Source organism: Dreissena polymorpha, chromosome 8, assembly GCF_020536995.1.
Source record: "Dreissena polymorpha isolate Duluth1 chromosome 8, UMN_Dpol_1.0, whole genome shotgun sequence".
Taxonomy (NCBI): Eukaryota; Metazoa; Mollusca; class Bivalvia; order Myida; family Dreissenidae; genus Dreissena; species Dreissena polymorpha.
In genome coordinates, this window is record NC_068362.1 from 33,009,770 (window position 1) to 33,036,385 (window position 26,616).

The window sequence follows — 26,616 nt, forward strand, 5'->3', positions numbered from 1 at the left end:
CATGAAGAGATCTTCCAAATATGTAATACACATGATTTCTATAGGTAATTGTAGTACATGTATGTTCATAGTTGATTACTTAACAGGATAGGAATGTAACAAAATGATCGAAAAGTTAATTTAGCGAATATACTCAAATGAAGTAAGTTCGCCGTGGCGTAATGGATATGGTGTCCGCCAAGCGATCGGGAGGTCACGGATTCGATTCCCACTCGGGAAGCATTCTCTAGATCTTCCCTAAAGGCACCAAGTACTGGTTCTATGCCCAGGAATCGGACTCGAGAGCGTTTATATAAGCCGGAGGCTTTCGATGCAATCGAGCTAAAATAAATAGGCTTAAACTAAATGAAGTAAAACATGATAGGCAACACAATTCCTCAATCTTCAGACATGCCCAGACCCGTTATTCTCCAACACAATTCCTCAATCTTCAGACATGCCCAGACCCGTTATTCTCCAACACAATTCCTCAATCTTCAGACATGTCCAGACCCGTTATTCTCCATATTTAAGAAATGATTGTAAATATTATGATTACCACCATTTTTATGGATGATTATATGATTATATATGAGACGGAGTCTTGTCTTAGCAAAATTTCAGTTCAGACGGGAAGTGTAATTGCCTCCGTGATTAGCCTCTGCGGACTGCATAGGCTAATCTGGAACGACAATAAGCACACATGCCTTTAACCCTGTTTTCCCAGAACGATGATCATATGATCAATATTCGTCAGTAACACACAATATTCTCTTTTTGAGGGTTAAATCCATGTTCAAGATTTAACAGTCACTCAAGTATGCTCATATTCACGAATCCTTCGTGAGTAACTTTATTAACTGTTTTCAAAAACAGTAAATATTGGATTTCACACTATTTGAAGTAATATGAGTGTTCAAGTGTCTGCAGTCAAATAATGTTCGGTGAAAAATGTTCCAGTCATCAATTTGAAAGTTTGCTCTGTGTTATTGAATATTCTTTCTAATAAATGCTCCGTGTTCTGAAAACCAGTGCCTGGATGTTTTATTTTCTGAATATGGTCTGTGTTCATGAGCATTCTGTCACTTCACGCTCAGAATTCTAAATACTAGTGTCTTAATTTTCATATGTTGTTAGTTCACTGTTCGTAAATCTTCACTCTCTTAACGCTCTGTGTTACGACTGCAACTTTCTTAATGTTTACATTGCTCAGCGTTCTTCAATCTTCAGTCACTTAATGCTTCGTGTTACTTACACTAGTGTTTTAATGTTCCAATGTTGTCCGTTTGATCTTTATCGTCGCATCTTCAGTAACTTGATTTCCGTGTTTAAATACCAGTGCTTAGAGTGTCGCAGTCTGTCAGCGTTCTTGAATCATCAGGTACGTAATGCTCCGTTTTCTGAATACAAGTGCTCGTATTTTCACTTTTTGAAACGTCAGTAAATTGCCGTGTTTCAAATAACAGTGTTTCAATTTTCGAATTTGAGATTTGTGTTTGTTTATTGTTGTTTTGTGGTGGGTAGGTATGCGTTGTGTTCGCAAACTGTTCCTCTTATCTTCATTTATGATTTCAGTATCCTCGATATGACGTCATCGCGTGATGCAATAACTGCCGGACAACAGCGCAAAATGGAAGTAACTTTGCGCCACAATCTGGCAGCTACCCTACCACGTAATGCACTGATGGTGACGTCACTCACTGTGGCACTTAACTCAGCTCGCAAGTTAACTGCGCGACTGTTGTCGTAATCCCGCGTAAAAGGGGACATGGGGGTGAGGTCATCTATATTAACTTTTCAAGTTAAACTCGTGAAATTTATATAAAAAATGATTTTTTAAGGTCTGACATAGACATGCGAATGCTACCGTAATCTCGCTTGTAGTGTGTATTGAGTAGGTAATCTATTTTAACCTTTTTTTAAAATTCCACTCGTAAAATACTGGCAAATTCATAATCTTCAAAAGCTATGACATGGGAAATGGAAGTGCATTGAGCCCCGTTTTCTTAGCGCGAGGCCCATTTACTTGGTGTATATATGAAATAATCTTGCACACATCACATACGCATATCCATTATCACATTTATACCCATCGGTACGCAACTCACCATCGTTGGCAATTCCTTTCTATGACGTCACCAGCCTTCCGGATACGGTCACCGTCCGGCGCGTATTTGTCGTAGCACGTGCATTGACCGAGTCGCACGCAATCCCCGTTGTCGTCCATTATCTGTGTGTGCATGAAACAAGATTGCACAGTTCAGCCTCGCTCTGGAAAACTGGGCTTTAAGCATGTGCGTAAAGTGTCGTCCCAGATAAGCCTATCCTATCTGCACAGGCTGATCAGAGACGATACTTTCCGGAATTTTCCGGGTTTAGTAAGTCTCTTTTAAACGAAAATCCAGTTAAGGTTGAATGTTTCGTCCCTGATAAGAATATGCGAACCGCACAGCTTTATCTGGGAAGACACTTGACATAAATGCATTAAGCCCAGTTTTCCCAGAACGAAGTTCAGTTACTTACTGGATCCGAGACTGTGAAATCAATAATTGCCTAAACCTACTGTTATTTATATGTATGTTTACGACAATGAGATTCACATGCTTAAGTCAAAACTAAACAATTCTGTTCTGTTCTGTCATATACTCAACTCAAACCATGTTCCTTACAAACTGTAAAATCATGTTATATTCGTCAACATGAAATGTCCTGCTTTAAAAAGGACTTTTTGTTGACACGTAAATTTGTAAATTTTCATTTTTTGAAAAAAAAGTATTGAGTAATTTGCATCGGTTATTTTCCAAAGTGTTTGTGCTAAATGATTGGATCGTTCATTCCACGAATTAAACGAAAGTCAATGTCCACTGATAAACACTTATTCTACAATACATATAAAAACTTCGAAGAAATTGTATTTGACGTAGAACTCAAAGACCTAATTGCTAAAAACGCATTGAATGAAAACGGTGAAAAAGAACGATATTTTAATGATTAATTGTACGTATAGTTTTTCTAAACCGAGCAAGTACAACAAGTTCGTTTAAAGCTTATGAACACTTACATATTTATATTGTTTACACGTGGAATTTTTAGTGGAATAAACAAGTTTGATGCTATTTTAAAATTATTTGAAATAATTGAATATTTTTCTATAGGAAATGGCTTTAAAAACATGGGCCTCGTTCTTGTTAAACCGGGCTCAATGCATGTGCATAAAGTTTCATCCCAAAGTAGCCTGTGCAGTCTGCACAGGCTAACAAGGGATCAAACTTTCCCCATGAACTGAATTTTCGCTTATAAGAGACTATTTTAAACGAAAAACACAATTTTATGGACTGCACAGGCTAATCTGTGAACGTTTTACGCACATGCAATGATCTCCGTTTTCACAGAACGAAGCTGTTTGCCCTTGGATTAAACCGTTTTGATTTGATTATTTATGCTCATAAAAAAAACAATAAGTGGTAATTATGTCGAGTGTGAACTAACAGAACAACACAGTGTTGCTAATCGAACGAGTAAACAACAATTTCAATGCTGTCGACATTAAGTATCTTATCAAGTGACCGGGGGAGGGCGGTACATCCGGAGACGCATTACTCCCTACAGAGAGTGTCTATGTTCAGTTTTCTTACCTGAAGGACAACCTCCGCGCAGATATTTGACGGGAACAAGCGTAGCTGGATCAAATCCCTTCCTTCATAACCAACCACGTGATGATAGCCTAGCCATGTGGTTCATTAATTTTACCGTTGTTATGTTTCCTTTTTTTAATGCAGGTAATATTTTTTTCAAATCATCAACCTAAACTTAAAGTTATACACTATTTTTCAAAATATAAAATAAAATGATACTTCTTTTCATAATATAATTCTTAAACCACTAAAATTAAATCCTACCAAATCTGGTAGGATTTTCTTGTGATGGCAGAGATTATGTGTGAGAGCAGGAACGACAACTCTGCGTGGAGATTGCCTGAAAGAGTGGACAGATCTACATCCGGCGATATACAACTCTTTACATTAAGTGCCCGTTTTTAGTGTACTTACTTGACCGGGCGGACACGTGCATCCGGCGACGCATTCTTCTTTACAGGAAGTGTCTGCCACCTCCTTGTCTCGACAGTGACCTTGACAGGACGAGCTACACTCGCTGTAGACGGAACCGCCGGAAGAGCCACAGCGGGTCAGATCGTCTGTGAGAGAAAACATGGGCCCGTATTCACAAGTCTGAACTTAATATTTAATTTAAGAGAAAACTTAGGATATTATGAGCCTCATTGTGGGTAAACATGACGTGTTTGTTTCTTCCTTCAAAATTGGGTCAAGAAATCCAATGTCAAAAACAAACAAATGGGAGCTAAAAATTCCCAATGGAAGCTTTACAAAAAAGATCTCAATATGTTGTTCAATTCCCATCCATATATGTTTAAACTTAGCCAATATAATACTGAAAACACTTGTATTCTCATTTACGAAGCATTTTGTAAGCAAAACAACAATATTAATTTCCCGATTTCTGTCAAAATGCCGACAATTTTTCCCAATCCAAGGGGACCCAATCCCATTCCCAAAATGGCGAAAAAACACTGACTTGTCTTGATGCTTGTGCGTTAAGTGTTATCCCAGATATGCCTGTGCATTTTTATTACAGAAAACTATCATTTAAAAGTGAGCTCAGGGAACACTGGGCATAACGCTTGTGTGTAAAGTGTCAACCCCGATGAGCATGTGTATAGTGTCAACCCCGATGAGCCTGTGTAAAGTGTCAACTCGATGAGCCTGTGTAAAGTGTCAACCCCGATGAGCCTGTTTAAAGTGTCAACCCCGATGAGCCTGTTTAAAGTGTCAACACCGATGAGCCGTTTCAGTCCTCACAGGCTAATCAGAGGCGATACTTTCCGCTTGTGTGGGATTTTTCGTTTAAGAGGGGTCTATTCTAAAGAAAAATCCTGGGTATGCGGAGCACGTCGTCTCTTATTAGCCTGTGCGGACTGCACATGCTAAATTAATATAGGGCCATTGTTTACGCACAGTTGTTTAAACCATGTATTCTGAGAACGAGACTCATCGTAGTGTTGCATTTATTGCAATTGATCCTTACACCAAACTTTGATCAGTGCTAACTATAAGCTGCTGGTCGTAATTGCTGTATATTTTCGGACATCACGTTTCGGAAACCCCTTTTTCGCAAATTTACGTTCTTACGCTAAATTAAATTTATTTGATAAAACAACGTCAGCATAACTATTTCTTATTGAGAAATAACGATTTCACAAAACGACAAGTACGTGGTACAGATCGTTTCATTGACCATTTGAAATGATGAAATAAATAATAAACGGTACGAAGATGTGTTGCTTTCCTTAATATATAAGTATCTATTGATGAAAATAAATAAACTGTAACTTCCTTTTAACGATGATATGATTTATCATCATTACCCATAGTGGCAGATGGTTACTTTTATGATTTAGCCTGCCTCTGTTGCAACCATTGACCTTATAAAGCAGGGTCGAATAAACTAGTTGATCTCCAGCAGTTCCTCGCGTGACAACAAATAAACAGTAAGTACGTATTCCTACGCGCCGATTAACATGTTCTAAAATTTGACCTTTTACAAAATGTACATGCGAAGTTCCTGCGAAATGTTTTGTCAAAACAAAATGATAGTTTAAGAAATAAATGTGTATTAAATTTTAGCAAACATGTGGCAATAAAGTACTACATTTTGCCTTTCAATTAATTTACTCATAACCTTTACTATACACCGTTGTTTATATAAACAGAAAGGTTACACTATAACACACTTATTTTCGGTCGTCTGCAATTGATTTTATATTTCATCGAAATATCATTAAATCGAACCAAATAACACTATGTAAAAGAAATAATTTAAAATGAAGCAGGATAAATTATACATAATTATTGTCGAAATGGAGAAAGTTTATCCGGTTCGGCCCGAAAAAGCTCGACATATTTTCTTTTTCTAAGCCTCACAGGATAAACTTTCTCCATATCGGCACTAACCATGTATTCTCTATATATCAACCACGATAGAGCCCAAGAAACACCAGTCGGCATCTTACGTACCACACTTTCCGCGTATACTGGCATGCCCACTCCAGTCGTCGATTTCCGCTCCCAGAAGAGCGCACTCTCGCGCCACCACCGACAGGATGACGCACGCGGGAGCGCTGACGTCCAACGAGTTCACGGAGCAGACGTCACTCAGGCACTGTTGGTAGTAGACGTTGAAGTCGAGCAGGTCACGGCAGCGTTTCCATAGCGACGTTGCGTCACGCACCGGCTCACAAATCTCCTTGGCGTATTGCAACTGAAATGTTTCTCGTTTTTATCACGCACCTAGTTAAAAGGGAATACGAATGACAGAATCAATACCTACCTCCTAACAGCAATACGTTCTATAGTAGCTCAGACATCCCTTTGGCGTATTGCATCTATGAGGACAGGAAAAAGTGGTATTCGTTTTCTAGTTAATGGGTCATATCGAAGGTGGTGATCAATACATTAAAACACGTAATAAACAACCGTAACTTCATAGTTAATCCTCGTTAAATATTCTTTAGAGTAAAATCAGAGAATATACTACTATTAAATATGTGTTTGGATGATTACATGAAACTTATTTCACAACATTTACATTTGTTATCATGAAGTTGATTGAATTGGTGGCGGGGATTTGTTGAGAGCGATGCTCGGAACCAGTCTTATCTTTGCGCGGAGGCTTTATCATCTTCCACTATGAGACAGTTTAGGAAGCCGGAAAGCACTCACTTTCAGTATGGGACAGTCGGGGAAGGCGGGTCGTTCCGTCTGGCGGGCACAGTTGGGCGGGGTCATGTAGTGCGACACGAACGCCCCCGCTTTATTTTCCGTGATCCCGTTCGGCGCCATCCAGTCGTCATTCGTAACGTAGTTGAACTTGCCGCACAGGCCTTGAATCTGCGGTTATTAAGGATCATACGTTTGTTGTCATGCTATTTGTCTCATAAATAATAAAATATCATACATAATATAATAATTAACTATTATTTTAATAAAATATGTTAAAGAAATAACGTTCGCTATATATTTGGAAGATGCATTCTTGTCATTATGGTAAAGGGGTTCTATGCAGTTGTCCCAGCAAGTGCAGTTCTCACATGCGAATCAGGGACGACGCTTTTAATGGATTTTGTTCAATTAAAGGAAGTATCTTTTTAGTGAAAATCAAGTAAAGGTGGAATGTGTCGTCCCCGATAAGCCTCTGTGGATTGCACTGTTATGTTTATAACTGAACTTGTATTTTACGAATTGTATATTAGCATATTGTCGCAAACTAGTCTTTCAATAAGAAATCAAACAAATATTAATAGCAATTATTTCTTAATTTCAAACACCCATGGTAAACCACCAAGAAAATGACATCTTCTTTCTATTAAGGGAACCTTGTTTTGGGAAAACTTGGCTTAATGGATGTGCATTTATGTTCCGCTTTTATGGAAATTTTCGATTATAGGAAGTGTGTTTAATATGAAAATCCATTCAAGTCGGAAAACGTCGTCCCTGATTATCATATGCGGAATTCACAAGTTTATCTTGGACGAATCCTTACGCAAATGCATAAAGCCCAGTTTTCCCGCGCCTCACCTTGTTGTCGTAGAAAGACTCCACGCTGACGTATATCCGCCGCTGTCCGTACAGTACCCGGAAGCCGAACCCCCGCACGAGCTTGAAGAGAGAGGTGACCTGCTTGACGTACAGGTGGTGGGAGAGATAGGGCTTGTCCTGAATGTAGGCCGTGTAATCTTGACCGTTCACCTGGACACTGCCACCTGGCGGAAAGAAGGAAACGATACTTACGATTCGGAAATGACAAAATGGTACTTATTATTTAGAAATGATACTGATGATAATAGATTAGGAAATAATGTTCAACTCTGAAATGAAACTTGTGATTCGGAAATAAACTCGAATCCGGAAATTACCCTTAAGATGCGGAAATATTAATATAATTTGAAAATAAACCTTACAATTCGTAAATGATGCTAAAATTATGAAATGATACTTGTTATTCGAAATTGATACTCATGATTCGAAAATGACACTTATGCTTCGGAAATGAAACGCATAATTTGGAAATAATATAATTCCGAATGATACTTATGATTGAGAAATGATACTTAAAATTCGGAAATGAAATCTATAGCTTAAAAATTATACTCATGAATCGGAAAAGAAACTTAATATTCGGAAAACTCCTGTAATTCGGAAAAGATACCTTTATTTCGGAACTGATACTTTTGATTCTGAAATGATAATTAGCAAAAGGAAATGTTCCGTATAATACGGAAATGATATTGTGCTAATCGTCACGCCTCTTTACCTTGTATGACGACGGATTCCCCCTGGGTCTCCACTCGGACGCCTGCGATGCAGTTGCGACCCGCCATGTATGTCCCACAATCCTCGTGAAGGGCTCGGATGACAAGGTTTGCCCGAGGGTCGGCCTTAATCGCCTCAGAGGCAGGCTATATTCGATTTATGAAAAACAATGCAACAGAGTAGGTCGTGTTCTGAAAAAACTGGGCATAATGCATGTGCGTAAAGAGTCGTCCCAGATTAGCCTGTGCAGTCCGCACAGGCTAATCAGGGACGACACTTTCCGCTTTTATGACATTTTTCGTTTAAATGAGATCTCTTCTTAGCAAAAATCCAATTTAAGGCGAAAAGTGTCGTCCCTGATTAGCCTGTGCACACCGCACAGGCTAATCTGTGACGACAGTTTACGCACATGCATTATGCCCAGTTTCCTCAGAACGCGACTCAAGTGGTCTTTGTTTTCTCCTAAATACCTATATGCCCCTGCCCACCATAAACACATTTTTTGTTGTTGAGAAAACAGACTATATTAACCTCGTCAATAGGTATGTGCAGGTCGGGACCATCCTGCTTCAGTCCGTACAATTATGTGTTAAAAGGGCAACAGACAAATGGTAAATTGACAAAATTGAAAAAAGTTGTTTCAGATTCGCAAATTTTCGTTTTTGTTATGTTATCTTTTGAAGAAATAGTAATACTGACCATTTACCATGCTCTTAAATATCCATTATATGCATCTTTGGACGATTTCAAAACCTGAAAATTATAAAGCGTCGTGCGACGCGAAACGATTGAATAATTTGGAAAGTTCTGTTGTTGTAGTTATATTTTGGGAAACTACGAAGATTTCGTATATAGGTAAACAAGAGGGCCTGAAAGGCCCAAAGTCGCTCACCTGAGATAACAAGATATTATTGGGACAAAGTTTCATTAAGATCGGAAAATAAATGTGGCCTCTAGAGTGTTTACAAGGTTTCACTATAGCCATATTAGGAAAAATGCCCCGCCCCCTGGCGGCCATGTTTTTCAACCAACTGGCATCATTTTCGAACTCGTCCAAAATATTATTGGGATAAATCTTCTGACCAAGTTTCATGAAGATTGGACAATAAATGTGACTTCTAGAGTGTTAACATGATTTTACTATAGCCATATATAGCCATATAAGGGAAAATGCCCCGCCCCATGGAAGACATGTTTTTCAATCAAATGCTACCATTTTTTAAATCATCTAAGATATCATTGAGACAAATCTTCTGAGCAAATTTCATGAAGATCGGAATATAATGTGGCCTCTAGAGTGTTAACAAGCTTTTACTATAGCCATATAAGGAAAAATGCCCCGTCCCCTGGCGGCCATGTTTTTCAACCAACGAGCATCATTTTCAAACTCGTCCAAGATATTATTGGGATGAATCTTCTGACCAAGTTTCATGAAGATCGGACAATAAATGTGGCCTAGAGAGTGAACAAAGCAAATGTTGACGTCGCACAACGGACAACGCACGACGCACAACGGCCGACGGACAAAAGGCGATCACAAAAGCTCACCATGAGCACGCTGTGCTCAGGTGAGCTAAAAATACATCAGATGTACGCATGAGCATGGATGGTCGAGTGGTCTAGGCGGGAGGCTTTTTACTCCAGGACTCCAGGGGTCAGTGGTTCGAGCCCTGTTGAGGTTTACTTTTTTTTACCTTTTTAAAATTGTATTCTTGTTTGTTTACTGGGGATTTTTAGGTGAAATGTTTAAATTTATCAATATAAAGCATTTAATGACATGCTTCAATGCATGCCAAAATCTGTTGGACGGCCCCTTTAACAGCACACAATTTGAGTTAGTATTTCCAGAAAGAAACAATAAACAATGCAGGGATAATCAGTTTTGATTTATGGGTTCATTTTTTGACCTGTCTCATTAAACAATCTTTCCGAAAAAATACCAATCGACTTTTTTAGATCATAGCGAAAATACATTTGACGATTAATTTGTTCATTGAAAACAATTATGTAAAAGATTGGTAGAAAATGTAAAAGAGTGTTTGAAACTGTAAAATATTGTTAAAAATTGTGAAACATTCATAGGAAATATGAAAGATTTTAAGGAAATTACTAGAAATACTGAAATTTAGTATTCATAGATGTGTACTAACGTGTATCAACACTTACTCTTCGTCAAATACTGCATCGTCAGTTTACTTGATCCAAACGGTTAGCATTACACATATATTGTATTCTTGCACGGTAAAGAGTGTTCAAATGTTCAAGTACAATGTCTAATCTATTTTAGTTTTTCATTAGGCAAAAAACCTGATAATTTGTATCACAAAAAATAGCGTTCGACTTAAAATTGTCGCATAATGTTGCATAAGATGAACTAAGAAACGCCCCCCCCCCCCTGATACATATGCTATACAGTTCTTACTACCGTATATAAATATGGAAAACATTCACATCACAGGCACTCGGCATTAGTTGCTACCCCCTCCCCCCCTGCTACTCCTCTCCGCTCAGCTGCTGCCCCCTCCTATAAACCCTCTAAATTGTCCATTTCTTATACAAAATATCAAAACGAAAAAGTTTGTTCATATTTTTTACTTATATTTATATATCTAACATTTATGTAAGTAAAACAAAAACATATTTTTAAATCTCACAATGACCGACATAGTTGTGACCCGAACAAGCTCCTTTATGGCCATTTTTGACCTTCGAACTCAAAGTATGACTTTGACCTTGGAGATATCGATATAATTCTTTTGCCTGACACACCGTTCAATGATGGTGAACACATGTGCCAAATGATTTTAAAATTTCACAATGAACAACATAGTTATGGCCCGGACACGCTCATTTATGGCCATTTCTGACCTTTGAACTCAAAGTGTGACCTTGACCTTAGAGATATCGATGTAATTCGTTCGCATGACACACCGTCCAACGATGGTGAACAAATGTACCAAATGATTTTAAAGTCTCACAATAAATGACAAAGTTATGGCCCGGGCAAGCTCATTTATGGGCAACTCCAAGTGTGACCTTGACCTTGGAACTATCGACGTACTTCTTTCGCATGACACACCATCCCATGATGGTGAACACATGTACCAAATCATTTTAAAATCTAACGATAAATGACAAAGTTATGGTCCGGACAAATTTTCGGTTTAAAACGCACTAAGTGACCCCGTTACCTAGTTTTTGACCCGACATGACCCATATTCCAACTTGACCTAGACATCATCTAGATACAACTTCTGAGCAAGTTTGGTGAAGATCGGATAAAATTTTCGGGAAAGACCGACAGACCGACCGACAAAGTGACTCCTATATAGCCCACATTACCATTGGTAATGGCGGTATAACTAAACAACAAGCTCGTGGACGGTTTTCCTTCAATAACCTCTTCGAACTTGGAATAAAAAAACTAGGAAAGCACAAACATCGTAAAGCCGAAAGAGCATATTCATTTGAAAGAAACATAAATATAAAGTCGCTTACCGGGTGAAAATTAAAGCTAATATTTTCAGTATATTAGGTAATAAATTGTACTGGGTACAGATACCAGGTAACTACCAGTTAACTATAAATGCAAGTAGATTGATCATCATCGTCACGTGGTTAACCCAGAAATGCAAATTGTGCATGCGTTGTGAATAGTATATATTTTATAATATAAAATGATCAAACCACTTGCGTTATTTAAAGTTTGTATATCGTTATATCACATATTTTCGCGATGTACTTTCGATTTCACATCGCGAAATTTTATTTTTCCGAATATACTGAAAAGATGAACTTTTTTCAAGTTATGTAATATACCAGTCGTGATATTTTAATCAATATAAACTAATAATTGTAAAAAAGTACGGTATTTTAGTACTTTTCTTTTTTCGTCAATTCGGTTGACGGTCCCTTTAAACCAATTCATATTAAGTATACGTATGCCCTTCCGTAAATAAGTTTACAGTATATGCGTTACTTGCATGTGATGTTTCGCGCATGCGTACCTGCACTAGATCATAGGTGCAAGGGGCCGCCTCGAATTCGTACTCTAGACCGTCGAATGTTTTCACGTGCGACATTCCGTAGTAGTCGCACGAGGAACTGCACTTGTCATCCGTGCATTGCCATTTGCCCATGTAACACTTGCTGAATGATATAAACATACTATTGTCGCTCTGTGAAAAGGGGGTTAATGCATATGCGTACAGTGTCGTACCAGATTAGCCTGTGCAGGCCGAACAGGCTAATCAGGGACGATACTTCCCGCTTATATGATATTTTTCGTTTAGAAAAAGTCTCTTCTTAGAAAAAAATCCAGTGTAGGCGAAAAGTGTCGTCCCTGATTAGCCTGTGCGGACTGCACAGGCTAGTCTGGGACAACACTTTACGCACATGCATTAAACCCCCTTATCACAAAACGCTGTTCATATATATTTTAATAAAACAACGAGCATCGCTAAAGGAACACCGGGCTAAATGGATGTGCAAAAAAAATTATATGTTGTTTAATAAGTACATGTTATGTAATATATCTATGTCGTTTGTTGACTATATTTTGTGTCATAAGTATATGTAGTTTAATAAATAGATGTAGTGTAATAATAATATGTAGTTTAATAAGTACATGTTTTGCAAAATGTCTATGGCGTTTGTTTAGTACATTTTGTGTCATAAGTATATGTAGTTTAATAAATAGATCTAGTGTAACAATTATATGCAGTTTAATAAGTCCATGTTATGTAATATGTCTACGTCGTTTGTTGACTATATTTTGTATCATAAGGATATGTAGATAAATAAACATATGTAGTGAAACAACGAGCATCGCAACAATTATATGTTGTTTGATATATGCATGTTATGTAATATGTCTATGTCGTTTTATAGTATATTTTGTGTCATAAGTATATGTAGATTAATAAACAGATCTAGTTTAACAATTATATGTAGTTTGATAATTCTATGTTATGTAATATGTCTATGCCGTTTATTTAGTATATTGTGGGTCATAAGTACATGTAGTTTAATCTTTAAAAAAAAGGCTTTGGCAAACAGCGTAGACCCAGATGAGACGCCGCAGGGTCTGCGCTGTTTGCTTAAAGGAATTTTGTAAGAAATATTCTAAATATAGAAATAAATATACTAGACATCCCTAATTTTGGAAATAAATTGATCCAATTTTGAAGGATGGGAGAGTCCATATGGCATAAATGGTTAATAAGTATACGTAGTTTAGTATGTTTGTGAAGTTTAATAAGTTTATGTTATGTAATAAGCACACGTAATTATTTATAAATATATGTAGGTAAATAAGTACATTTAGTCTGTTAAGACCATAAAAACATTATTGAAGTGTAATGAATCCATGTAGAGTAATACATATATGTAGTTTATTAAGTATATGTAATTAATGCATTATATGCTGTTCATTAAGTAAATGTATTTTACTAAGTACGTGTAGTGTCATAAGCACATAAAGTAGCAGGTATAAATATAATTACCACAACTGTAAGAAGAACAAGTATTTAATAATTAATAATTAAAATGCATAAAAATGAACGTATTTTAATATATAATTTAAGCGTAATAAGCATATATAATGGTAATAATAATACATAGTGTCGAATTTTCTTACAGGCTAGTTTAATCGAGCCGTGTTCTGAGGAAACTGGGCTAAATGCATGTGCGTTAAGTGTTGTCCCAGATTTGCCGATGCAATCCACACAGGAGTTTCAAAGTTTATTGTCTAATCCATGACATGTACAATAAAAATACATAAAATAACACAACTTACAAACATGCATGGCCAATCTTATAGATTTGTAATAGACATTTTAAATGTGCGATATTATGATTAAAACTATTGCCTTTTTTACAGGCACATGTTTCATTGACATACATTATAAAAACCAGATTGCCCCTGTTAACGTTTTGTTAAACACCTGTAATAAAATATTGAAGTTGATAAAACACTGGTGATTGTAAAACAGGGCACTAATGTGCAAAGTGAAAAATGAAGTAAGAGTAACTACCAGATAGGATCAGGTCATTAGTGGACTGGTTAACAGTGGCCGTCTGTATTTTAATAAAACAATTATTTCAGATGATAAAATACTAGGAGACATTTGTATAATAAACAACTAATTTCATTAAAACCTAAAGAACTATAGTTGAGCGTTACACAAAATATATCACCTTTAATCCTATATAATAGATTCTATACACATAGACGCTCAATACAATATCAACTTATGACTATAATTTCTTCCTATACACAAGTACATTATATATCAAATATAATAAATTTACTATCGCTGCTATTTACATAAAACATGCAACACTACTATTAATTTACATATGTAAAACTGTATTCTTTGTAAAATTTAAAAGCAGGTTTTGGCTACGATATTTGTTAATCCTTCATTGATAAAAATGGACTTCAGTTTATCGCTATTCGACATGTTCATAAAATTTGGAGTAGAATCAACAGCTTTTTCAACAAGATTATATCTGATATCATTATACATGCTACATTCTAATAATACATGACATTCATTTTCAATTGTATTACCTCTACAAAATGGACAGACTCGTCTGTCAGCAGGCAGACCTTCATACCTTCCTGTCTTACAGACTTATCAAGGACGGCACGTCTCGATTTAATGATATTTCTTGTTTTAAGGAAGTGTCAACTTAGCTAACAAGTAGCCTAGGCGGAAAGTGTCGTCCCTGATTAGCCTGTTCAGTCTACACAATATGGAACGATACTTTACGCACATGCATTTGGCCCAATTTTCACAGAACAAGGCTCAATCACATCGTCATGACAACAGACAAGAGCCAGACCCCCCCCCCCCCCCTAAAAACGTACCACTTATTACACCCGATCTGTATGACGGCAGTGTTGTTAAACCGGATATGGTTGTACTCGCACTGGCAGGCGGCCGGTTCAACGCAGCGTCCGTCCTGGAGCACGCGCCCGGGCGGGCACTGACATCCGGTCACACAGTCTGCGGGACACGTGACGGGCTGATGGAGACTCTGGCACGTGGCCGGGCAGGGGGAGGCGCAGTCCGAGTACACGAGGCCCGGCGGGCATTCCTTGGCTGGAAAAAGAGAGAGCTCGAACATTGCACGCTGAATTTGTGCGCATAAATCTCTCATTGAATCCGCACAAGCTTTACAGGGGCGACGCTTTTCGCAATAACTGGATTGGCGCTAATATGAGATGTGCGTTAAACGAAAAATACCATAAAAGCGGTGTCATGCCTATTTGACTGTGCGGACTGCACAGGCTAACCTGGGCAAACACTTATCGCACATGTATTTATTTTGGTGTTCCCGGAGCGAGGCACATTATTATTATTATACAGGCGTGTTTTTTCTTAACCTGTCTGACGTAGAAAATAAAGTAAAGTGTCATCCCAAGTTAGCTTCGGCTCATCTCTGACCAAGAAAAATATTCAACTTTTTCCAAAAACATTCACTTAAAAAAAATATTTAAATGTTATTTTTCACTCAAATACAATGACAACAGATACAATAATCGCTCCATTCAATGCAAATAAGCCTCTTTCTGTGAACATGAAGCTTAATAAATTTGCGTAAAACGGCTTATCAGGGACGACACTTTTCGCATTAAAAAATATTTCTGTTAAAGAAAGTCGCTTCTTAAATCCAGAGTAGGCGAAAAGTGTCCTTCCTGATTTGACAGACTGAATAGCGCCGCTGTCGTTCTCAAACCTCGTAGCTCCAAAATTTTCAAAATATTTTTCGTCTTTTCCGAATATATGAAGTCTGGCGCGTGTTTTGTGCTATATCTCGTAGCTCTTCGCCAAACAGAGCCCTTGAAAAAGCCACGTGACGAAATGTTGTAGAATGATTGTTGGCTTTTTCCCGGCGAAAAGTCGTAGCGACGCCATTTCACCTATAGGTACGTCGTTTCGTTTGGACAAATTTGACAAAAACGTTTTTATATATTTATTTATTTGCAACTACGAGGTTCCCTATCAGGGCGAATTGTCGTACCATATAAAAAAGACAAAACTGTGGTGACAAAAAATCGTAGCTAACATGTCTGACTGTCAGTATGAATTATCTGTATGACTTACGCGTCTACGGCTTATACCGTATTGTGCAGCTTCATTTGTTTGGTATTTTCACAGAATTTCAATTTCTAAAACATCGTTATAAAAAATGAGACGGTTTTTTCTCTCTCCTGAAAAGCTGGCATTTTGTAGCTACGAGGTTTGAGAACGACAGCGACGATAGGCTAATCCGGAACGACACTTTACACACATTCATTTAACCCCCTTTACCCAGATTGATGTTTAAAGGCTTTGAAACAAAAATTGACTGTAAAATGTTGTTTAGTTAATCAACTTTTGAAGAAATGCCACTGTCAAATTAAGACGTGCGATATTTTTTAATATTATAACAGCTTATAGAAATTTAAGAAAAAAAATGGCGCAATTGTTTAATACAGCAGTAAATTAAAACTCCAACAAGGAGTTTTTTCTGGCTGTACGCCTCTTTACAATGTCTCTTTTTTTAAAATATTAAATTATTTTGTACAAAATCATTCTTGGAAAAAAATGGTAAATACTTTTGTCTGTTACATGTTGGAAAAGAAAAGTGAACTTTTGCTATTTAACTACGGTACCTTCGATTGGTATTAATTATGTCCATTTATGCCTAGCGTCTCGAAAAAAGACCATGGAAAACAGCGTAGTCCCAAATGAGACGCCGCATCATGCGGCGTCTCATCAGGGTCTGCGCTGTTTGCTTTAAGGAATTTCTGTAAGAAATATTCTAAATATAGAAATAAATATACTAGACATACCTTATTATGGAAATAAATTGATCCAATTTAGATGGATGGGAGAGTCCACTAGGTATAAATGGGTAAACAGTCTTCGAAATTAGCACACGCCCGATCGCCCGTGGCGAGTAAAATTACTGCCGGGCACATACAAAAATTCACGTTTGTGGCCCGCCGGGCATGTAAATTATTGAAGCCAATTGACAGTTTATAAAAAAAATCGTAAGCGGCGGTTCTTGATATTTGCAGATCTATTTTTCAATTTTGCGAACAAACACCTTGCCGTAAGTTGTAAAACAATGAAATTCGATTGGTTTAACAACACGCACCTGCTTGCACACGTCATCGTTATTGTTTTTGACCGATGCAGTTCGGTCACATTCGGTTCTTATCGACGGTTTCTCTAGACATTAACCGAGAAGATGCTTTTTGAATCGATCATTTCAATCAAGTAATACGCTTCCGTTTTTGTCAATGTAAACAAATGTCATTGTCGACCTAGAGGCAGTATCTTAGGTATGTTGATGGGGCTAAGCCCGATGAAGCACTTCCAAAATAGAAAATTGACAATGATTTAGAGAAAAAGGAAGCCAAGAAATGGTACGAGGACATCAGAGAACGTTCTTTTCAAGAGCACTGGTGTAACGATCGACCGTCTTAATTCTAGTGACTGATTAGATGTAGTTGTATTCACTACTATTGAAACAAATGTTCTGCTTTACTATGTGTAGCATGTAAGTGTTAAAATGTTGTGATTTGTTATATTTTGGTTTAAAAAGTTTGGGCATGTAAAAAAAATGTTGGGCATGTAAAAATTCTTAAGTAACTGGCCCGACTGGCATGTAACTTTTCAAAGCTAATTTCGAAGACTGGGTAAAAGCTGAATGATTAAGAAGATCCGGTGCACATGTACTCACGACAGGCGGCCACGGTTCTCCAATGGACGACCACTCCCTGACCGGAACACTCCCGGGCGTACGCCTCCGTGTAGAAGCAGCGGACGGCGGTCTTGTCTTCCGGGGTGTCCGCCGCGCAGTGGTAGTTCATGCACATTCGGTACCAGATGTTCACGTCGATCTGCGGAACCGGAAGAACGGCGATGTTATGATACAGATGACACAATGTAAGCATAGAAGTCAGACAAGTTTATCAGATGGTGAGCTTTTTCGTTGATTCGGGTTCAAATATGGGATAAGATTGCATGTATCATCTCTGTACAATTTAGTTAATTTATAGTAAAACTCGCGATACTTTCTAGTTAAACTCGATATCTTCGTAACAATTAAATGGTTAAACCCGCTATCTTCGTAACAATAAAGTGAATTTATAGTAAAACCCGCAATACCTTCTAGTTTAAATCGACATCTTCGTAACAATAAAGTCAATTAATAGTAAATTCGCAATACCTCCTGGTTAAATCCGACATCTTTGTAATAATTAAGTCAGTTTAAAGTAAAACTCGCGATACTTTCAAGTTAAACCCGCCATCTTCGCAACCATTAAATCAATTTATAGTAAAACTCGCGATACTTTCTATTTAAACCCGTGTAGATTACTCACGAGGCTGTGACAGCCGCTGAACACCGATGAGCGGATGTACGAACACGCCTCTTCCGCCTCCCGGCGTTCCCTGCTCGTCGCTTCCGGGCAGTACTTCTGGACCGCCGTACTGTCTGGGCACTGTGAAATAAGGTCAGGCGTAAATGTTTCGTCAGAGAAATTACGTCACAAGACACACGTCATAAGTAAAATGTAGTTTTGTATAATAATACTAATACACATAATAATAATAATAATAATAATAATAATAATAATAATAATAATAATAATAATGAAAATAATAATAACTTTATTTCATGAAGAATTCATATTAAGAAATAATTTCTTTTTTACAATGTGGTCTTCAGTAACAAAACACATATTTATTTTGAAACATGCATACGAACATACAAGGAAAAAAAGAAAATGAATTATATAGTTAAATGTTATAATAACTTCCTTATCAATTCCGACGACGTCGACAACGACGAAGACGACGACGACAATGATGATGATGATGATGATAATACAAAATATGCAAAATATTTGCACAATGTCTGAACATAACAGAATAGAAATTCAGTTGTTTTCTGGAACAGGGCGGCTACAAAGATGTTGATATTTATGGACAATGTACAAAAAAGGATAGTAAATTACTTTACGCATTTTCCTTTAATCCTACCAAAAAGCACGCATTGTTTGCATAAATGAAATATGGAAAGAAATAAAACAATCGGACATGTCTGTTTACATCTGTATACATTTTTGTTATGTGTGTAAAATAAATGTGACAAATGCAATGCTTATAATAATAATTAACACACTTGTATTCGTATATATTACGTGTGGAAACACATAGACATTTTATATGATATATCGTTAATCTCCGATACTTGTACAATTAATTTAAGATTTAACCGATTTATTATTCTGCAGTTTACAATCGCGCTCGATCACACGCATTTTCAACTTATCTACATATTGCTATACTTTTTTTGAAAAACAAATGTCGAAAGGATCTATATTTTACGTCAAATGTACTCGTTTGTTCATCAATGGATTTTGTTATGGTGTCGCTATTGTTCAAGAGGTCTATATATACATATCTCGTTAGTGTATAGAAAACAAAATATCACAGACATTTTCTCCGATCTTGTCGCTGGTTTTGGGTTTTAACCTAGTTATTTGAGCTCGATTACAGCGTTTTGCATATGGAGGCTTTCTCAAGTCCGGTTCCTTAATAGACCCAATACTCGTTGTCAAAGGAAAGACTAAAAGAACGCTCGCCAAATGGGGATCAAAATCGGGGCCTTTAGGTTGTTAGGCGGAAACCTTATACATAACGACGGTATTCGGTATTGTAGGTGTAAAACGGTTTATCTTATATATACCTGATGTTCACAGCACAGTTAACCATATATTTATTAACAAACGTTGAACATTTGATAATGATATATGGAAAACATTGTATTTTCTTTTTACGTACTACACTATTTTGCTAGTGCAACACAATTTAACTGCTTGATGTTATGTGATAACGTGATATTATTAGATAATATTGCCACTTATATAAATTTAACAAATGGTGTACGTAACGCTATGTTCACCTAATTGATTATGCTTGTATTTGTTTTACCTAAACCTCTTAACATTTCGCTTTCAGGTCTTCTCCATTCATGTTATTCTTCAATTTATATACATGTACATTTGCGCCTCGTTCTGGAAACTGGGCTTAATACATGTGCTTTCGTCCTAGATTACCCTGTGCATTCCACACAGGCTTATCAGGGACGACACTTTCCGCCTAGACCGGAATTATCGTTTACACGAGACTTTTTTTAAACGAAAATTTCCATAAAAGCGGAAACTGTTGTCACTGTTATCACAGTACAGACTTGACAAGTTAATATTGGGCGACACGTAACGCACATGCATTAAGCCCTGTTTTCCAAGAACGCGGCTTAATTTATGTACATTTGTCAAAAACGTCAACGCTTCAATACAGTATCAACTTCGCGCAAAACATTTCTTAACGTCAAAAAAACCGTCTTGTCGAACGTTACTGTGCATCAGTCAATTTGTTGAATTGGGGTATTATATGCAGGGGAACACTAGAGAGAAATGTGGGAATAAGTGATGGTCAACAGTGAAAATCGTGCGAAAAACGCATACATAGAAAACTAAAGTTAATGGATGTTTCTTAAAGGGATCTTTTTCACATTTTGGTTAATTGACATAATAAATAATAAAAATAAATCAAATTCGCATTTTTTTGTGGTTATGATATTTGTGCGGAAATAATAGTACTGAACATTTACCATGCTGTAAAATATCCATTATATGCATCTTTTGACTATTTAAAAACCTGAAAATTATAAAGCGTTGCAACGCGAAACGATTTAATAATTTGGAGAATTGTGTTGTTGTCGTTAAATCATGTGACACTACGAGGATTGATTATATAAAGTATAAGATACAACAATCATAGTATGACAACGGATGGCCGAGTGGTTACAGCGATAGACTTTTACTCCAGATTTCAGTGGTTCGAGCCCAGTTGAGGGGTTACTTTTTTGTTTCTTTAATTTTATTCTTTTTTTTTTTACTAGAGCTTTTTGGATCCAAGTTTTACATTTAACAATACAAAGTATTTAATGACAAACTTAAATACATGCCAAAATCTGTGAAAAAGCCCCTTTAAAGTACCTCTCATAAATTACAGTATTTGGATTCCAACGTAATACTTAAGAAACGCTTAAATTCGTCGGCATGAAAGGCGGTGTGCGTTTTTTTTCTTCTTCAAAACATGACTTTTTCGTGAACACGTTCATTCGTTGATTTCTGATTGGGTAAAAAAGAGGAATTCGCGTCGGTATTTTTCCTATGTGTTTGTGTTATATTTGTAGATCGGGCATATGCTCAAAATCGACGACGATTAATGTTCAACGAATAACAATTATTTCAAAGTATAAAAGAAATATACATGTATTTAAACGGACTCACCACGCCGCCGGTATTGACCACTTTGAAGGCGTTACCGAACGTTGTAGGGTTCGTAGTACCGGAAAACTCGTCTGTAAACAGAAATCGTGTGACATCTAATGGCCGGAAGAGACGGGTATATCAATGGACCGCGTTTTGGGAAAACCGGGTTTAATGCATGTGCCGTTATGTTTCGGCCCAGATTAGCCTGTACACAGTTCAGGCTAATCAGGGACGACACTTTCCGCCTGGATTTTTGTTTACACATTAGGAAGATACGTGTACTTTTTTTAAACGAACATTTCATAAGAGCGGAAAGTGGCGTAACAACTGATTTGCTTGTGCGAACTGCACATGCTGATATAATACGACACTTAATGTACACTAATTAAACCCAGCTTTTCCAAAGCGATACTGAAATACACAAGTGTATGATCGCCCGATTGGTGAAAAAAAACAAAGACAAATGGTTGGAGCACTATACAAGGAATTGACAGTACAGGCCCCATGATACGAGAAATAATGTTCACAAATGGCGTTTTCAACATTTTATCTTTTGAGGTATTAAACTCAGACATTTACGCCAGACTACACAAATAGAATACAAATACATACAACCTTCTTAACACGTTCCATAAAGGATCATTATAGAGCCGGAAGATTCTTAAAATTAATATGTTAGTAAGTTCCATAATGAATCACGCAGGGCCGGAAGTTCCTTTCATCGGGGATTTTAAGATATAATTTGTTGACAGTTTGAAAACAGGACCACATAGGGTCGGAAGTTCCTCTCACCGGGAATGCCTGGTACTCCGTTGTTATTTCCGCACAACCCTCGCACCTGATGCTCGGCCGTCTTCGACTTGTCTAACGTGACGTAGACGGTGGAAGCGTGGTCCGCCTTGACGCGAAGACCGGAAGCGCTCTCCAGTAGCACCCAGTCGCCTATCACGCTTACAGTGAACGCTGGAAGAATAGAGGCGGGGTGTGCTGATAATGTACTTTATCACATGCTATACCCTGTTTCCACATGTTATACAACCATTACATATTTTTTTATTATATACCTGTTTAATGCTTTTAACAAAATACAGGTTGTATCAATCGTTGAAATAAAAATCCCGTATTACGCTACTCGCTGTTTCCAATTTCGTATTACCATACTAGCCGGACTACTTTCTGCGATCCATTTAATGACGTCACATAACGCGCACCGGAAAAAGGAAACCCCCCATATTACGCAATATATTACGTAGTATATACATCGTGTGACGTCATTTCTGTGACGAAATACAATAGTTTTATTTAAACTCTCTGGAATTTAATGACAGTCGGACGTGTTTTTTTTTAACAGTAAACTATTTGTTCAAAACGAACGAATGCAGAACGTTTTTCAGAGTGTGGGTTTATCATGAATATAAAGTTCGATAGGAATACAATAAGATAGTGTGGTTTAAAATAAGTTTCGATAGAGGCATGGAAGAATAGAAGTGGAAGTGCATATCGTTTCAACGCTTTTGTTATAAACATCGAATCAAAGTTATCAACTTAGTCGTTATAAACATTGGATTAACGATGTCATTAAGGTAAGCGTGTCGGAATCCTGTGTTTTCCCGGTTTAAATGTTTACACGGTAATTTACATAAACTGTATTCATATGCGTCTTAAATACACTATGGCGTACCGTTGAAGTCATTGTTTTGTCAGTTTTGTTAAAGCATCAATACAATTGTTAACTGTTTTCGTTAGTTACAGTATGTATATAATAAAAGGAATATTACGCTAGTCAATTGTTCCAAGAGTTTGTATTCAGTCTCGTTGCTTGTGTTATTTCGCATCACACGAGAGGCGGACGTCATTACACAAGCCACTCGACTGAATACAAACTCTTGGAACAATTGACTAGCGTAATATTCCGTATATATTACACATGTGTAATACAACATTTTAAAGCGTTTTCATTGGCTTAGTTTTCGTTTATGGACCAATCGCATTTTGTTAGTTTGCTGAAATGACGCTGCACCGTCAAATGACGTCACGAAATGTAAACAACATTCGGGATTTATCATTTTATCCCACTTTTACAGCGAAATCGGTTGATTAAAGCCCCGTTGATTAAATTTCATCTATAATCAACGGCAAGGCTATAATCAATGGCACGAAATGACGTCATCAACTGCCGAACCGGGACTACTTTTTCCCACGCACCTCGTCGCTTGTATTTGCCAAGTGCATCAATAATAAAAACAATCTCAAATGTTAGTCAATCTTAATGACCTTAAAACAAATAAAAGTAGCAAAAAACCGTGTTTTTTGTCATTCATTTTTATTAAAACCTCTAGTATTATGTAAATTTAACACTATGTTGCAAATAGGTTCTGTTGTTGTTGCTCCCCTTTGAAGAAGTCAGTTCGAGTTGCTCCCCTTTGACTATAGAACACAATCGTCTGCGAAATCGTAAACCCCTCAAAATGTCTGACGAATTTGACAAAGTCAATTTCTCATTAACTTGGGATGAATTAAATAATGAACATGAGCAACAAGCAACTGAAGTGGAATTAACACTAAGCCAGTTCCAGGAACAATATGGGTTTGATCCATCTATTTTGTTCACAAATGAAATTGAATTGACCATTGAGAATGAAACCAGCCCCAGTAGTAGCGCACCATCCAGTAGCAATGTCCTCCCCCCAACTTTAGATCTGCATGAGAATAAAGAGTTCTTAGATTTTAACCTCACTGATGTTGGTGATTTCATTGTCCAGTATGAAAATAAAAAGACTGTATCGAAGACCTTGTCTGACATAAACAAATTTAAAAGGTTTCTTATGTCAAAAGCTGAATCAAAAGAAATCCACCACATAGAACCAACTCTTCTTGATGAGTATTTGGCCACTTTCCTGTTGTCCCTTAAAAAGTCAAATGGCACAGATTTTGAACCAAGCTCCCTCCGTGGCATCATTGCTAGTGTTGACAGGTACCTGAAACGACATCGCTATGGATGTTCAGTCATGACAGGGACTGGAGTCCAATTTGCACTCACAAGGAACACCTACAATGCAAAGAAAAAAAGTCTTAAGAAACAGGTAAAATTGAGATGAACGGTTATAACTAAAAGAAATTTGGCAAAAATAACATATTCAACAGAAAACGTATCATTTATGACAAAATTGGGAAAAAATCCCAAGTGTAGTCTGTACGAAACTAATACCCTGTCGACATAAAGTTGCAGTTAATAAATAAAAGTCTAAAAGTCACATTAAAAGTAATACTGTAAGCCTATGAAAGATAGAATACTCAAAAAATAAATTTAAATTAAAAAATATAGTCGAAAAGTTAAATGAAACAGTATAATAAATATAAATCACCAATTTAGGGTATGGGAAACCGTCCTAGGGAGGCCCATCCTCTGAGTGATACCGACATCGATCTGCTCTGGGAGAAGGGGATCCTTGGCACGGAGTCTCCGAAAGCCTTGTTAAATACAGTCTGGTTGAACAACTGCCTTCATTTTGGCTTGCGAGGTACAACGGAGCAATACAATTTGCGGTAAGAAACATTTTTACACACAAACACACAAAATATGTATCAATTTTTCTCATTATTTTTTCACCCCATTCACTAAGTACATCCGCTTCAACTTAAATGCTGTATTTCATTATTGTTCATATCTGACATTAAATTAAGATTCTTGTATTTTGTTAGGTGGGGAGACGTCCGCCTCCGTGTAGACTCGAATGGTGTCGAGTATCTCGAGTTAAACGAGCGGCAAACGAAAACGCGCACAGGAGAGAACATCGCTGACATAAGAAAAGTGTCTCCCAAGATGTTCGGCACTTCTGGACCAAGAAATCCCGTGTTAATTTACAAGCTGTACTCGAATATGCGTCCATCTGATTTTTCTTCAGATCAGCACCCTTTCTACCTGGCAACACGCACAATTGACACTGCATCCCAGTGGTTCTTGCGTCAACAATTGGGTGTCAACAAGCTGGGTCAGATGCTGAAGGCCATGGCAAAAGACGCCGGCTTTCCCGAGCACAAGAGAATAACCAACCACTCAGTTCGCAAATTCCTGGTCCAAAAACTTCGAAATGCAAACATTCCACCCACTGAAATCATGGCCATAACAGGGCACAAAAATGTCCAGTCCATAACCAATTATTCCACCATATCTGTTGAACAGCAGCAAAAGTGTTCCAACATTCTTGCTCAGTCCAGTAAATGTAACAAACAAACAGCTTCCTCTTGTTCACCTTCATGCACTGAAACTATGGTCGAAATGCAGCCTACACAACCACTGTCTACCGTTCAACAAGTTGATCTTGATTTTCGTCCCACCCAGTCACTTCACCAGCAAATGTCTTTCTCTCGTTCGAACAACTTTGCCTCACAATTCTTTGGTGCCACTTTCCACATTCAAAATTTTAATGTGAATAATTAGATTAAATCCAAGTTGTTATTGTTATTTCGTCACGAAATAACCACATATTACAACAAAGAAGCAAATGTTTTGCACCTCGTGTTCTAGTTGATAGTTTGAACATCGAAAGTGAATTGTGTGTGGTGTTAGGCTACGTTGTATACAAATGTAGTTCCTTGTATATAACAACTAAATGTTATATTAATGTTATAAAACTTTTAGATTTACAATTCAATATGAATAAAATTGTTATTAGTAACGCACGATTCTTTGTTACAGAACGATATTCTGATTTTTTTAAATGACAATTTGATCAGCGGTTATTTTTGAAACGCGGAGTAATACACTGATCTTGGTTACACTACAGTCATTATCAAAGTACGACAAACACTCATGAAAACTAATTTTGTTAAAATAAAAAGGTTTACTGAATAAAAAAGTGGGATAAATAGAATAATAGGTTAGTGTTGATTATAGATCAG

At 37.2% G+C, this 26,616-nt stretch overlaps 2 protein-coding genes across 2 annotated transcripts; one reads left to right on the forward strand and one right to left on the reverse strand.

The window, feature by feature from the left end:
• Nucleotides 1–2,083: 2,083 nt before the first annotated feature.
• On the reverse strand, nucleotides 2,084–22,976 carry LOC127840430 (SCO-spondin-like). Its single transcript, XM_052368847.1, has 13 exons — nucleotides 22,964–22,976; nucleotides 22,507–22,677; nucleotides 21,733–21,803; nucleotides 18,751–18,870; nucleotides 18,108–18,267; nucleotides 15,241–15,475; nucleotides 12,374–12,515; nucleotides 8,368–8,512; nucleotides 7,632–7,816; nucleotides 6,777–6,944; nucleotides 6,072–6,315; nucleotides 4,029–4,174; nucleotides 2,084–2,209 (listed from the first exon to the last, which is right to left on the reverse strand). The coding sequence occupies exons 1-13, from the start codon at nucleotides 22,974–22,976 to the stop codon at nucleotides 2,084–2,086; spliced, it is 1,926 nt and encodes a 641-aa protein (XP_052224807.1).
• A 629-nt stretch (nucleotides 22,977–23,605) lies between these two features.
• Nucleotides 23,606–26,224, forward strand: LOC127842050 (uncharacterized protein KIAA1958-like). The gene is made up of 3 exons (XM_052371380.1): nucleotides 23,606–24,797; nucleotides 25,088–25,260; nucleotides 25,417–26,224. The coding sequence occupies exons 1-3, from the start codon at nucleotides 24,183–24,185 to the stop codon at nucleotides 26,153–26,155; spliced, it is 1,527 nt and encodes a 508-aa protein (XP_052227340.1). The 5' UTR covers nucleotides 23,606–24,182; the 3' UTR covers nucleotides 26,156–26,224.
• Nucleotides 26,225–26,616: the final 392 nt, after the last annotated feature.

Excerpts from the sequence above, each read along its gene's own strand:
- LOC127842050 (XM_052371380.1), top strand. The coding sequence starts at position 24,183 with ATGTCTGACGAATTTGACAAAGTCAATTTCTCATTAACTTGGGATGAA. Across the intron at positions 24,798-25,087 it reads AAAAAAGTCTTAAGAAACAG|GGTATGGGAAACCGTCCTAG; the intron begins GTAAAATTGAGA and ends TCACCAATTTAG. Across the intron at positions 25,261-25,416 it reads ACGGAGCAATACAATTTGCG|GTGGGGAGACGTCCGCCTCC; the intron begins GTAAGAAACATT and ends GTATTTTGTTAG.
- LOC127840430 (XM_052368847.1), bottom strand. Across the intron at positions 18,871-21,732 it reads TGGTCAATACCGGCGGCGTG|TGCCCAGACAGTACGGCGGT; the intron begins GTGAGTCCGTTT and ends CTTATTTCACAG. Across the intron at positions 18,268-18,750 it reads TCAGCGGCTGTCACAGCCTC|ATCGACGTGAACATCTGGTA; the intron begins GTGAGTAATCTA and ends CCGGTTCCGCAG.